The sequence below is a fragment of the Leptosomus discolor genome, chromosome 2, assembly GCF_034619465.1.
Source record: "Leptosomus discolor isolate bLepDis1 chromosome 2, bLepDis1.hap2, whole genome shotgun sequence".
Classification (NCBI taxonomy): Eukaryota; Metazoa; Chordata; class Aves; order Leptosomiformes; family Leptosomidae; genus Leptosomus; species Leptosomus discolor.
The window spans coordinates 33,072,089-33,084,977 of NC_141392.1; the positions used below are offsets into that span (position 1 = coordinate 33,072,089).

Genomic DNA, 12,889 nt, shown 5'->3' on the forward strand with positions numbered 1-12,889 from the left:
CCTACCCCTACCCCTACCCCTACCCCTACCCCTACCCCTACCCCTACCCCTACCCCTACCCCTACCCCTACCCCTACCCCTACCCCTACCCCCCTTCCTTCCCGCCTGCCCCCCGCCGCCATTTTGTACTTCCCTCCTCGCCCTTCCCTCCCCCGCCTCGCTGCCTGACGTCACGGCCGCGCCCCGCCCCCCGTGAGGGCGGTACTCGCCGCGGCGGGTGCCCGGATGTGGGAAGCTCCGCCCCCACTGCCGAGCGTTAGCGCCGCTTGAGCCCCCTCCCTCGCTCCCTGTGCGCCGTCGCGGGTCAGCGCGAGCCACTGCCGCAGTAAGGGAGAGCCGGAGCCGGCGGCGGGCCCGGGGCGCGGCGGCGCCGAACACGTACAGTGAGGCCGAGGCTCGGTGGATTCAGCTGCGGAGGAGACGCCTGACGCCCACCCGCCGCCATGGTGAGGACCCTCCCTCGCTTCCTTACCCCGCAGAGCTCTCCGCTCCTGCCCTGACGGAATATTCCAGACCGGGCCGGGCCGCAGGGGTGGGGGGCGAGGCAATGGCCCCGCGGCCCGGCCCGGCCGCCGCTCCGCCTCGCTGCTGCTGCCCTGCCTCTGACCCTTCTCCGCCTCCCGCCCCCGAGCCGTCCACGTCCTCCCGCGGGCGAGTGCCTCGCTGGGCTTCACCCCCCTTCCCTTCCTCCCTCCCTCTCGCTGGGCCGCCGCTGCGGCCGCCCCGCTTCTCTCCCCGGGGGCAGGGACGTCGCCCCGCTTCCACTCCGCCGCCCACGGCCGCCGCCTCGCCCCCGTGCGCCCCGCTGCCTCCCCGCCTACTCCCTCTGCCGCCTCGCTTCTCCCCCCCCCCCCCCCCCCCGCCCGCCTTGCAGCGCTCATCGGGCTCGGCCCTTCCTTTCTCCCCCCGCGCCTCGCTCTCCGGCACCCCCTCGCCTCACCCCCGCCCCTAAGCGCTCTCCCCTCGCCTTCCCCCCCGCATTGCCTCAGTCCGGGGGTTCGCGTTCCCCGGCCTGCGCTTTCATCTGTTTTCCAGATGTATTAGCAGCGCCCAAAGCAAGCCCGGCATTTTGGTAGCGATGTCTTGTGGGGGTTGTTTTGCAATCTTAATACGGTTCTCCCCCTCCCGCCCTTGGTGCAGCAGCGTTTTTGTGTTCATGTGCAGACCGGAAAGCTGTAATGCACGTAGCCCATGGCAGGGAGACGGGCTAGTTAACGTATAATTTGATTGGTCTGGGTTGAGATAGCTGACAGTATCAAACATGATAAGTAGGTGGGTTTTGAGGCTGCAGGAAGAAAGTATACGGTATGTCCAGGTGTGTGTATTTTGAGTAGCTCTGTTTTTTAAATCAGGACGATTTAAATTTCCCTTTTACTGCCGTAAAATTAACCCAGAGATACAGTATGGAGTCCTGTAGTATTTTACGTCGACACTAGGGGTGTCTCCTGCTTTTCACCGCTGCCAAGAAATCAACGCCCTTTTTTAATAAACATTTATTTTAGCCTAAATTATTCAGTACCCTGGCTGCAGCAAGACACTGGCAATATTTTGGTTTTACAGCTGGAAAAATATAAGTGGTTTAAACTTTTTCGTTCTTAACCCTTTAAGAGCAAGGCCAGCTGTTCATCACGTTTCATGTTAGACCTCACAAGGCCTGGGAGCTGAAAATGGGTTTCCTTTTGTTTTTAAGCAGGGGATTGCAGTCTGTCTTTTAAAAAATAAAGTTGTAGCAGTGTGTAGCATGTGATGTGCCATGCGCGGGCTGTCTTTGCATGTACACTTTAATGTCTGTTAGATGTGAATTTGGAGAAATCTTTTGAAATGTATAAAGATTTGGTTTCAATTTGGGGCTAAACCAGTGTGTTTACTGAATGCCTTCACGCAGTCTTGGAGTACATTAAGACTGTGAGAAAAGAAGGCTCGTGTTTTGAGAACAGGGTATTAATGAAGTTGAGACTTGAAAAGAAAATGTTATGATTAGAAATTACGCCACGGTTGCACTCCTGTGAATTGCTGTGAATATACACATGGACGGTGGTTATATTCCACACAGCAGTTGTGCTCATACTCCCGTTAGTTGGGTCTTGTGTGAAAATTTTGTTTTCAAAGACTTGCCTGATGAGAAATGCTAACATGTGTAAAAGAAAATGTTATTTGACTATGATGCCTGTGTTAGTGACCTGTAATGAACGCAACTTCCATGTGTGATTAACTTAGGTTATTTTTTCTCCATTCTGTTGTAACTAAAGCTGTCCTAGCATCTTTTGATGGTATAGTCATACTGATTATTACTTTGTGACTTCTTGAACAGTATTTGTGTATGATCAATTACAATGTGTAAATGCAGGTGCTGGGAAAAAAGGTATGCTGGATGTTATCTCTACCAGTAAAGGTGTTTGTTTGCTCACACAAGCAGTCACAACACCAGGGGAGTTTTCACTGTAGCTGTATCAGTGTGCTGGTTCTGATAACACCTGATCTTAGATGCCTTGTAGTCTGAAAACCAAGCTAAAACTAAACAGCTGATAAACATGAAACAAAGCCATTTCATTTAAGTTGCCATTCTTTTTTACTGTCATTGCTCTGTGGATGTTTTCCCTGAAAGAATTCACTTTTAATGAAGGAGTAGACCTTGTTTCAACCTTTATTTTTATTAGAATAGAGAAATTCTTTGTCATAGCATGGAGTAACATTTCTTTTGTGTTCTTAGAGGACCAGAAAACTGACAGTTACAATGAAGAAAGAGGGGAGTGTGTTGTTGTGTTCATAGTAGGTAGCTCAAGATAAAACACAAACATCTAGTGAGTCAGAGAATATAGTTCTGGATGTTTTGGCATAGCCAGTTCTAAAATAATCTATCAGGCAGAGGATAAGATGATGAGTCCATTACATAATGCTAGAAGTAATGTTGGTATGCTATTTCTGTCAGAGTTGACTTAGCAAGTTTTTCCTATGAGTAGTATTTTCTAGGAAAAGGTAAATAGCACAGATAGATGCTGTTAAACAATCTTGGTTTTGGATAGATAAATTCGGTTTTCTTGGGATGGTCTGTATTCTAGTTCATATCCAGCTCTTGAGCTTTATAGTTGTAGGACAGAAAGACAGAATTCCACAGGGGTCACCCAAACCGTGTTATGTAGTGCACTCAGCTTCTTAGTTAGACTCTGTTCAGTTGTTTTGACTCACTTTACTTGAGTAGTGGCACTTCTGGTGCATTTTCTCCAGCTGAAGCTGATCTTAGTGTTTCTAAATTACTGAAGCCAAGAACCACCAAAACATTTTTTGTAACAAAACAAAAAAAAAACCCAGAAGACCATCTTGAATCATTGTTTACTATATAGCAGGGAGGGTATTAAATAAGTTGGTTCTTAGCTGAAGAAAAACCTAGTTAATCCATTACCAAATCGTAATTTCACTGCTATCATTACGAACATCTGAATAGTCAGTTCGGTTTTGTAACAGGTGGCAGGAACTGAGAGGTACTCACATGGCCCATCTTACAGCCTACTGTGGTCTTCCGCCACAGGTGGAATAATTGCTATAGGATTCAAGCTGTGCAGCTCATGTGTAGGTCTTAAGAAGTATTTGGTAGGCCTGTTTAAGCCACTTTGTTTAATAAAATATTTTATTTTGGAAGTAATTTTTAGAGGCATCATTTAGAGGCCAGTTTGAATATGCAAGTTAATGTAACTCTGTGATCTACAAAGGAAGACAGATCCTGTTTGTGGAGGAGGAAAGAGGCTGTTTAATTATGAATAAGTAATTATTTTTTCACTATTTCTGTGATAAAAGTAGAATTCTGTCTTTATATGGTTAAACTTAATTTAACAATAGGGAGGAAGGAAAATTGAGTAGCTGAAGGGAAAATGGTTTATGGTGGGCATCCCTTAGGAACTTCAGGATATTCATCTACTAAGGCATCTGATTTAGCACTAAAAAGGAAGCTTGAAGGGGGTGAGATTAATAATACCTAATTAAGGGATTTTTATATATATCTTAAAGAAGATGGGACTGTCTTCTGTTGATCAGTGCCAGGAAAGGAGGCTTCGGTAATTCTTGAATTGCTGGGGAAGCAAATGAGGCAGAAATGCACATTTTGTTGCCAAACTATTTCTTAGTCTGCTTCTGCCTCCTCATTTCACTCACATGTAGCCAGGCCACTAGAAGAAAATTATTTATCAGTGTTGATTGACATAATGCATCCTTTCAAGAGGAAAGTAATCTAGCAATGAAGATCTTACAGCTTGCTTGTAGCTGGGTGTCGAATCTATGCTTAGCTGGCAATGTTGCAGAAGGAATCGCTTTTCTTGATTGTAGGTATGCTTAATGGTATTCTACTGTAATTAATAAATTTGACTTGCATAAGATTTTTCAACATGTCTGTGATTTCCCTGATAGTAAAAGACTTACTTTGCTTTACCTCCCCTTTTTTTTGCTGCCTGTGTTTAGCGGAGTTTTGTTCAAGAAAAAGGTATCCTCTCCTAAAATGTTCTAAATCTGAATGGTAGTTGAGCATGAAACTCATAAGACTTTGGTTTAGTTATATGAAATGGTGACCAAAAGTTGTGTTCATAGGAAAAAACTTTTTTGTAATAGGACTTCATTTGGTCTTTATTTCCTTGCCCCTCCTCTTTCCTCCCAAGCCTGTTCTCCCTGCTCTAGTATTATCATTTCTAATCAGGAGAAAAAGTATACTACACTTTTCTTTGTTGATTAGCAGCCGATTAATTTAGTGACGTTTCACCCTTTTCCATCCTGTCCTTCTTCTGGCCTATATGTTTTTCTCTCTTCCTAAACTTGTTTATTCCTATGTGTTCCCTACGCAAAGGCCACAAGGGCAAAGGGGGCTGGCTCCTCCTGTGCTGGTTCTGTGCCAGAATCGGCAACAGAAGCTACTGTGTGATATCCTTGTCACGATCAAACTCCTCTGCTTCTGGAGGAGCGAGCGCTGCAAGGATGGGGGAGTAAAGATTGAAGTGATGGGGAAGGAATGATGAGAGGCCTGGATCTACATCAAAAGAGAGTAGTGAAAAGTGCTTATGCTTAAAGGTTACACAGTTGGAACCTTCTGAGCAGGATATTGTGAGAAAGTATCATGTTTTACTTGCATGCCCCTGCTAATTAAAAAAAAAGTTGGAACTCCTGGAAACTGTAAGAATTTTATTGGCTGACTTGGTTATATAAATTACTTAAACATGTTCTTTCTTTCCCGAAGACCCTAAGAGCTTATCTTGCTGTGCTCTTGTGAAGCTGGTAAATATTGTCCTTGTTCTATGAATTGAAAAAGTTGAGGTCATGGTGGGGTAGTAACTTATCCAAGGTCCTTTAGAACTTAACGTTGGGGTGTGATGTTGGAAATAGATAATGTGTTTGTAGCTCTGAAAATAAGAAATCTAAATCAAATCAACTGCTATGAATTTTGAGGTCTTAACTTGAGTTAGAATGCAGCCACTAGCAAGCATGTTGTGCACTGTCCGTTTGGCTTAAGACACTTGATGGTGTGCAGTAGTTGAGAGCTTGGTCATACACTGCCTTTTAATGTCTTTGTAACCTTGTGTTAGCCACTTAAAGTGACTTCTTTTAGAGATCAGACCTGGAAATGGGCCTTTTTTATCCCATAAAAGCTGTTCAGTTTTAGATGTCAGCAGCCTAAAGTAGTCTTAACATGGGCGGTTTGAGAAAGATCTGCTACAGAGATCGCCTTAATGTGTTGAATGAAGTGGGACCAGCATCTTTTAGTCTGGATTGGATAGGTCTTTCAGTATACCAGTTCAAATATTTTGGGCATATTTTCACTGCTGTTACCCTGGATCAGTGATCGGTGAGCTTGAATGACTTGAAATTCATGATTTCATAGTGATTTAAGTACAGGACTAGAAGGAATATATTCTGCTTGATGTATGATGTAGCTATATTATTTTGGTCAGTCTGATATACTGTATTTTCTTAGTAATATTGAGATAAGTTTAACCAAGGTTAAACTTTAACTATGGCTTGACTTCCTATTTAAGTCTGTTCTATGTAGTTTGAATAGCCAAAGTATGTGGAGAGGTTTTTTTTTTTTTTGGTAAAAGTTTCAGGTGTGTCTAAGAATAGAATCCATGACTTTCAAGTGAAGTGATTTTTGGAGTGACAATTCTTTTAAATAGGAAAATTTAATCTTGACATTTTGTGCGTCTTTCTAAATGTGTAACATGAAAATTTTCATTTGGTAACTATACTTTATTAGGCCTCTTCCACAAGCAGAAAGACCATGAAAATGTTTTACATGCTGCTTTTAGATTGTTCGTAGCAGAGCCACAAGCACGTTGTTACTTAGGATGTTACTTGCTTGGGAAAACTGCGTAGATGGTGCAAAACAGGCTGGAGACTGTATCTGACTTCTTGTAACTTGACAGTCAGTTGGCTCTGCTATTGATACTCCATTCCACAATTAAGGAAGAATCCCTAGTGATATAAATAATAATCCTTGACTGCATTAAAGAAGTCTCAGAAACCTTTTAAATGCTTTGGATTAAAGGACAGCATTGCTTGTGAACTGCCAATAAAAATCTCGGCTTCCGAGCTGTAAACAGGTTGTACCAGTTCATACACTCAGGTGAATATTTGTGAAGTCTGTGTTGATGGACATTTTTAAACAGACTGTTAAGGCAAAGAACCGGAACTCCCCCAGTAAGCTGATACTGTGCCTATTTTAAAAAGCTTATGCAGTCAGTTTGAAGTTCACAAACACTTTATATCATTGTCTAAGTTAGGTAAAGTAGGAATTAGAAAATGTAGTAAGACATTTATTAAAGAACTTCAGTCAGAATATGGGAGGGGCAGGAGCGGAAGGGATAACAGATAGGAAGCCCAGAAATGAAGGCCAGGGTTAATGAGTTTCTTGGAAGAAACCCAGCTGCTAGAAAAGTGGATTCAGCTGTGATTTGTACAAGAATATAATCTTAGGTTCATCTTTAAATGCTGTGGAACTTCTTTTCTTCCTCAAGTATATTTGTGACAAATACAAAGGCTTTTTACCCTTTATTTTAAGCAGCTGGAAACTTTGGGAAGACTACCTCAGCTACAGTACTCTTCTCTTTCTACCCCTTGTTTGTTGTCACCCTGTGAATAGCTACACAGTATGTTTATCAGGTGTTCTGGGTTTTTTTTGTAATAGGTAGTAAAAGACAAAACAACTGTTGTTTCACTGATGCCTCTGTAGGTTCCGAATAGCATCACTGAGTTTGAAAGAAGCTGCTCGAATTAGCTCTGCTCAGCAATACTATGGCTAGCAGAGAGAACTTCAAAAGGATTTTTTTTTTTAAAAATAAACTCCATGGAAATTACTTTAGACCTAAGCTTATGAAGCATACTTCTCATGTACTTTGTAGGCGTGATGTCTGAACAGCTCTTTCAGTGTTGTGTATGCAATGATGTTCCCTTGGGGAAGTTTAATTTAGTATTGAGCCACTGCTTAACAGGCTTAGCGCCTTGGTATCTGAGCAGTCATGGGTCAATTTTGTTTATAACACCGAAGGAAAGCTTCATAGATTTCTTGGATAAAAGCTTGGTTGCCTGTGAATCTGCTATCATGTCTAGCAAAAAAACTGTAATAAATAGGAGAACTTCTAAACAGCAATGACAAAAAATGCCACGTAACTAAATAGACTTGATTATTTTGTTTGACTTGAGTAGACTGTATTAGCACTCTGGTCACTGTTCTTCATAGTAAAGTATCTGTTCCCTGCTTGTTGAACTTTTTCAGGGATTCTTATAGAAATGGTGTTAGTTTTTGTGAAATCTTATATTCAAAATACTGTTTGGGTATTTCAGTAATAAGATTGAAGCATTTGCCCTGGGTACTGCTGGTGTTAGTTTTTTATTTCAGACAGAGCATTTAAAAATCAGATTAGTGACAAACGTAATTTATAAAATATGGAAAATTAGTAAGTTTGAATCTTGTGTAGTTGTGGATGTTAGAGTGCAACTCTAGTGTTGGTGCAGCTGAATTTGCCACAGTTCAATTCTGAAAAATTCTCTTTTGAGAGACCTTGAAAAAATGAACAGTGAGCTAGAAGGTGGCCAAATTACCTTTCTTGGTAAGAAAACAAAAAGTCACATGAGCAGAAGGGATTACAATTTAGGGGAAGTAGAAGATGGTGGTTTAAGATTTAGGCATTGTGTGTAATGGTGTAGTAGTGCTGTAATGCTCTATAGTAAGGGGCAGAGCAGCTAAAGGTTGCAGAAAAAATTGGGAAGAGTTGGTTTGAGAGAGTAGGTGGTTTTTAGCAATAGTTTTGTCTTGGCTGCTTTCTCAGAGGTATTGTTTCACGTCCGTGCAGTGTCACAAATGTTTTGTGAAGTCAGTCCATGTTACCCAGCACCTCATAAAGAGCAGTTAAATCACTTACTTTAAAATTAGAAGTGTTCTTTGATTTACAATTCATATTAACAGGCTGGTGTACACACGTGTACATATTATATGCTGCCTTTAAGGTTGGCAAGCAGTAAATTTTGGGAAGTATAGCCTATGAGGAGTTAAGATGAGAATTAGCAGAAAGATGGTAGCCTGTGGTTCTGTGAGCAAATTGTGCATACACACACAGTTGTGTGAATCTTTGCGGGATGGATGCAGTTTTTTGTACTGTGCCTCAGACTAGGATAACTAGATTCTTGATTGTGAGCCTCCAGAGCAACTGGTAATTATTACTGGAAGTCACTGGGGCTCTGCAGGGGTGCATCTACTTCACTTATTTTGGGAGCTGTGGACCCTATAAATAGCAATAATTTTTCTAATGTTGCTTTGTGTGTACTTTTATGCTTGCTTTTATGTACATTTACAGCTTAAGAAAATTTACAGCTCTTCAGGACAGCTGTTTTTTATTGTATTGCTAGTTACAGTAATTAATAAGCTTTGATTTCTGACAGGATGAAGGAATCTTTTCCTTAGCAAGTGCTGTGAATCTTTACCAAAATAATGCTAACATTTGTAAGTAAATGAGATTTTGGGTAATTCTTCAGACATTTGGCATATGATTCTTTATAAGCTACTGAAACTGGGTTGGAATTCTAGTTTAATCTTTTGAGTACCCTTTTATTAGCTTGTAGCAAAAGTACTAGCTGTCTCTGATACTGAATGTTAAGTATTTGCATTCCTGTGCATATAGGAAACAAGTCAGTTCCTGCCCTGAAGAACTTAACCTAAAATATTCTGTCTTTTTAATTGCATTTGAATATTGCTTCATGTAACCAACTCCTGAATGGACATCACATCAATGTTATGATTAAAAAAAAAAAGTCAGTATTTTCTGCATGACACAGGTCATATAAATAAAACTTTTAAGGTTTTGGAGTAGTGAAAACCTTAATTGAAAGCAGTCTGGTGTTTTCTTGTGTTTTACTATGTTTCATTTTGCTTTCCTTTGATCAGGAAGTCTATGATAACAGTCATTGGAAGACTTTGGAAATTTGCAGTGCATCTTTTTCAGAAAATAAATTCATAATTTTCTGGAAATTCTAAGTATTCACTTAGAATGGAAGCTGATGATGCCTGGCAGACCTGTTTAATGTTTTGTAAGATTCTTGATATTTTAATTACAATAGTTTTGATCCCTCTGTATTGGATCACAGTGTTGATAGAACCTGTTTTCAAACCATATGACTCATCTTTATTCTTTGCTGAATTCTTCATGAGTCCTTAAGTGGCATGAACTAAACCAGAGCTTGTTAAAGTGTCTCAGTTTAATAGCTGACGGCTGTAATTTCTGATATTTTCCTTCTGGGAAAAAAAAACAACTACTAGATATTAAGATTAGGGTTAACTACTAGAGATGGTTAAGAATACTGGAATACAATCTCTATTTTGCGGATTCTGTATCTATGTAACAATTCCCCTTCAGCATAGGCTGCTTCTTCCTTTGATTTGCTCATCTTGCCCAGTTCTGCATCTTTGCCTCCTTGATTGTTTTCTGTTCTTGTCAGTTCATGAAATTGAATGCCGTTTCTGAACTATCTTTTCTGTTTTCAGATAATGTCCTTTACACGTTTCTTTGCGATGTTCTTCAGCCTCTTTTGTGATAGATCATGAATGACGTTTTATTGTCTACTTTCATTTGTTATCTTTTTTACTGTACTGTTTCCCTTTTCTCTGTTCTTGTTGGGCAGCCGTAAGGTGCTTATCTCCCCTCTTGCAAACTCAGATTTCCCTTTTTTACGCTGAGTGGTATAAAACGGTTAATTGAGTTTCTTGAATGGAAAGAAAGGCTGATGACAGTGTCTATTTACGCAACTTGTTTCTGTGCCCTTAGACCATTTGATCAAGTAGTTACACTGACATGAGTATGTTTTAAGCCCTTGTGGTACAGCCTACGTGAATTGGTGATATTCTCTGAATTGGCACTTAAACTTCCCTGCTCAGGGATGTTTGACTCTTTTTAAACTGTTAGTAGACTTGTATGTGGTAGAGCTGCATCAGCTTTCTTTTTCCTACAGGCTTTCTCAGAGCCGTTAAAAAATATCTGTGCAACTGTCCACAAAGCCGTAACCTTTGCAGTTAACTTATTACTGAATACACTGTTAAAATCTAAAAACTTGGGGTAATCACTTGGTAGACAAAGATGTGCTGGTCACGTTCTTGAGTGTTTCCAGCCTACTTCTGTGAATAGGGAATTATATTCAACTGTAGGGCAGTCTTTTACACTGAGTAGTCTGATACTGTTACATGATGCAATATAATCTGTTACCTTAAGTTCTAGAAATGAAGAAATGATCTTTGCTGTTTTCTTTCCCCTCTACCACTTGCAGCACTACAGTGAATTGGCTGTGTGTAAACCCCCTGAAAAAATGACACCTTCTCAACCTACTTTCTAACTGATACTGATCTCCCATTCTTCGCTTGCACAAGTCAGTGAACGGTTTGTGGCAAGGACCTTTACCAGATAGGTTGGGAACAAATACATCAATTTGTGTGTTTGTCGGAGGATGACGTGCTCAGTTTCATTTCCAGCCAGGTTCTCATCTTTCATATTTGCCTCAGCCTGATACGTATGTGAGATATATCTGGTCAGTCACAAGCAGGCTTGTAGCCATTTCTTTCAGAAGACAGGGAGGAAGTTTGTTTTCTCTGCTGGGGGTTCTGCAACTACTATAGCTCCTTTTCTGCTTTTGGAAAACCCTCTGCAAAGGGAAGCATCATTACTCCTTTCTAATGCATATAGCTGAAGAGTATTGCTATGAAATGGATCTAATCATTATTGGTTTTCTTTCTGGCTGTAGAGTTAGGGCTTTCAGTGTTCTATCTGATCTTCTTGGTACAAGTGAACCCGGGAAGTTCAGAAACTTCACAAGATCAGGCCACCCTTAGTTTTACTCACTTCTTTGTATTTGGAGTGTCACAAATCCTATTTTTAAGAGGTAGAGTTTTTGATTCTACAGATATTGACAATAGTTGCCTTTAGCTTTTTTGAAAATTACTCCAAAAATAAGTTTAATTTTGTAAGCATGGTGACAAGTGCTATACCTTTAAGCAACAGTAATTTCCACAACATACCAGAGCATGTTTAAAAAACAATGCAGAGAAAAGAAAGCCTACCTTTCACACCCCTCATCAGTCTGGTGGCAAGAGTGCTTGACTGGAAATATTACACAGGATATAACTAGTTTTTTGACTGTTGCTGTTAATTTTGGAGGGAGGTATTGAACTACCAATTAACTTGGCAAAACTTTTAATGAGGTTGTTCTAGAGAGCTGTTTGCTGAAGCTCCCTAGTTCTTCTTGGTTTTATAGTATGTGGGAGTGCTGAGAACTTGGCACAGCTGAAAGCAGCCTCATGAGAGTATATCTGTATATAGCAAATTATATTTCAATTTGGCTTTAGGTCAAGTTAATATCTTCTTGTAAAGTAACTGTATTGTTCCTATTTCTGTGTAGGTCAGCCACTGATTGAGTCTCAGTTTTGCTGGACCACTGTTTTATTGCTTTGTGTTGGAAGTTTTGAACATTGTTTTCTGGGGAGGTACTTCAGACAAAACCAGTTTTATCTCCAAATTGTTGCAGAGGAAGGGAGGACCTGAAAGAGCTTTAATTGCCTGCTAAATATTTTACCTGTAAAATGGGTGTTTTAACTCTTTTGGGTAGTTTTGTCTTTCTTCATGTGACAGACTATAAAATGCTAAATAATAGCTTAAGTATAATCTGTTTTAATTACTGGTGAAAACTGTGTGAATTTCTTAGTAGCTCTTCCAGGTTCTCAGTGATGCTTGCGTGCTTTGGCTTAATGGTTTGAATGAAGTTTCCTTTCCTTTGTTCCATATGTTACTTCATTTTTCCAAATCTGAAGGTCTTGGTCTTTCATACGAGCATGACACTATTTACTGTGTGCAGTTGCTTGGATTTTCTATGTTCATATTCACTGATGAAGGGAAAAAAAATTCCTTCTTATTAATGAAGTGATTACATCAGAGATCATAAGTGGCTGATAACCAATTTATATCCATCAACACATGATGAAGAACAAGATGAATGTGATATGCTTTGTTTTTTTTTTCCCTTTAGTATCCCAATAAGTGTAAGCTGCTGTAATTTCTTTGTTATTAAGATGTTGAACCTTAACTCTGATAATCCTGTGACACCTTAGTCACTTGTTACAATCTTCAGTCATGCTTCATGCTGTCTCCCATACTGTTTATTATAAGCTTTTGCACTATATACTTAAAACCAAAATTGCCTTCTTTGAAATGTTCTCTAAAACTCTTCAACTCCACTTCTGTTATGCATAAAGATTTATGCTTTTTTTTTTTTCGTTGCTTTGCAGTCCTCTCTGTATCTTCTGCTGTGCTTTGTACTTGGGTTACAAATTTTCTGGGTGGTCAGCATGAACTTGTTCTCATTTTCACTAGGGTGGTCTTTG

The 12,889-nt window shown here is 40.4% G+C and overlaps 1 protein-coding gene across 1 annotated transcript in view; it reads left to right on the top strand.

Annotated features, from left to right (window-relative positions):
- Window positions 1-430: 430 nt before the first annotated feature.
- The window catches only part of PPP3R1 (protein phosphatase 3 regulatory subunit B, alpha), a 40,628-nt gene continuing 28,169 nt past the window's right edge, over window positions 431-12,889 (top strand). The window contains exon 1 of the mRNA XM_086482294.1: window positions 431-446. Coding sequence (XP_086338420.1) covers window positions 444-446 — 3 coding nt within the window. The 5' untranslated portion in view covers window positions 431-443. The remainder of the gene's footprint in view (window positions 447-12,889) is intronic.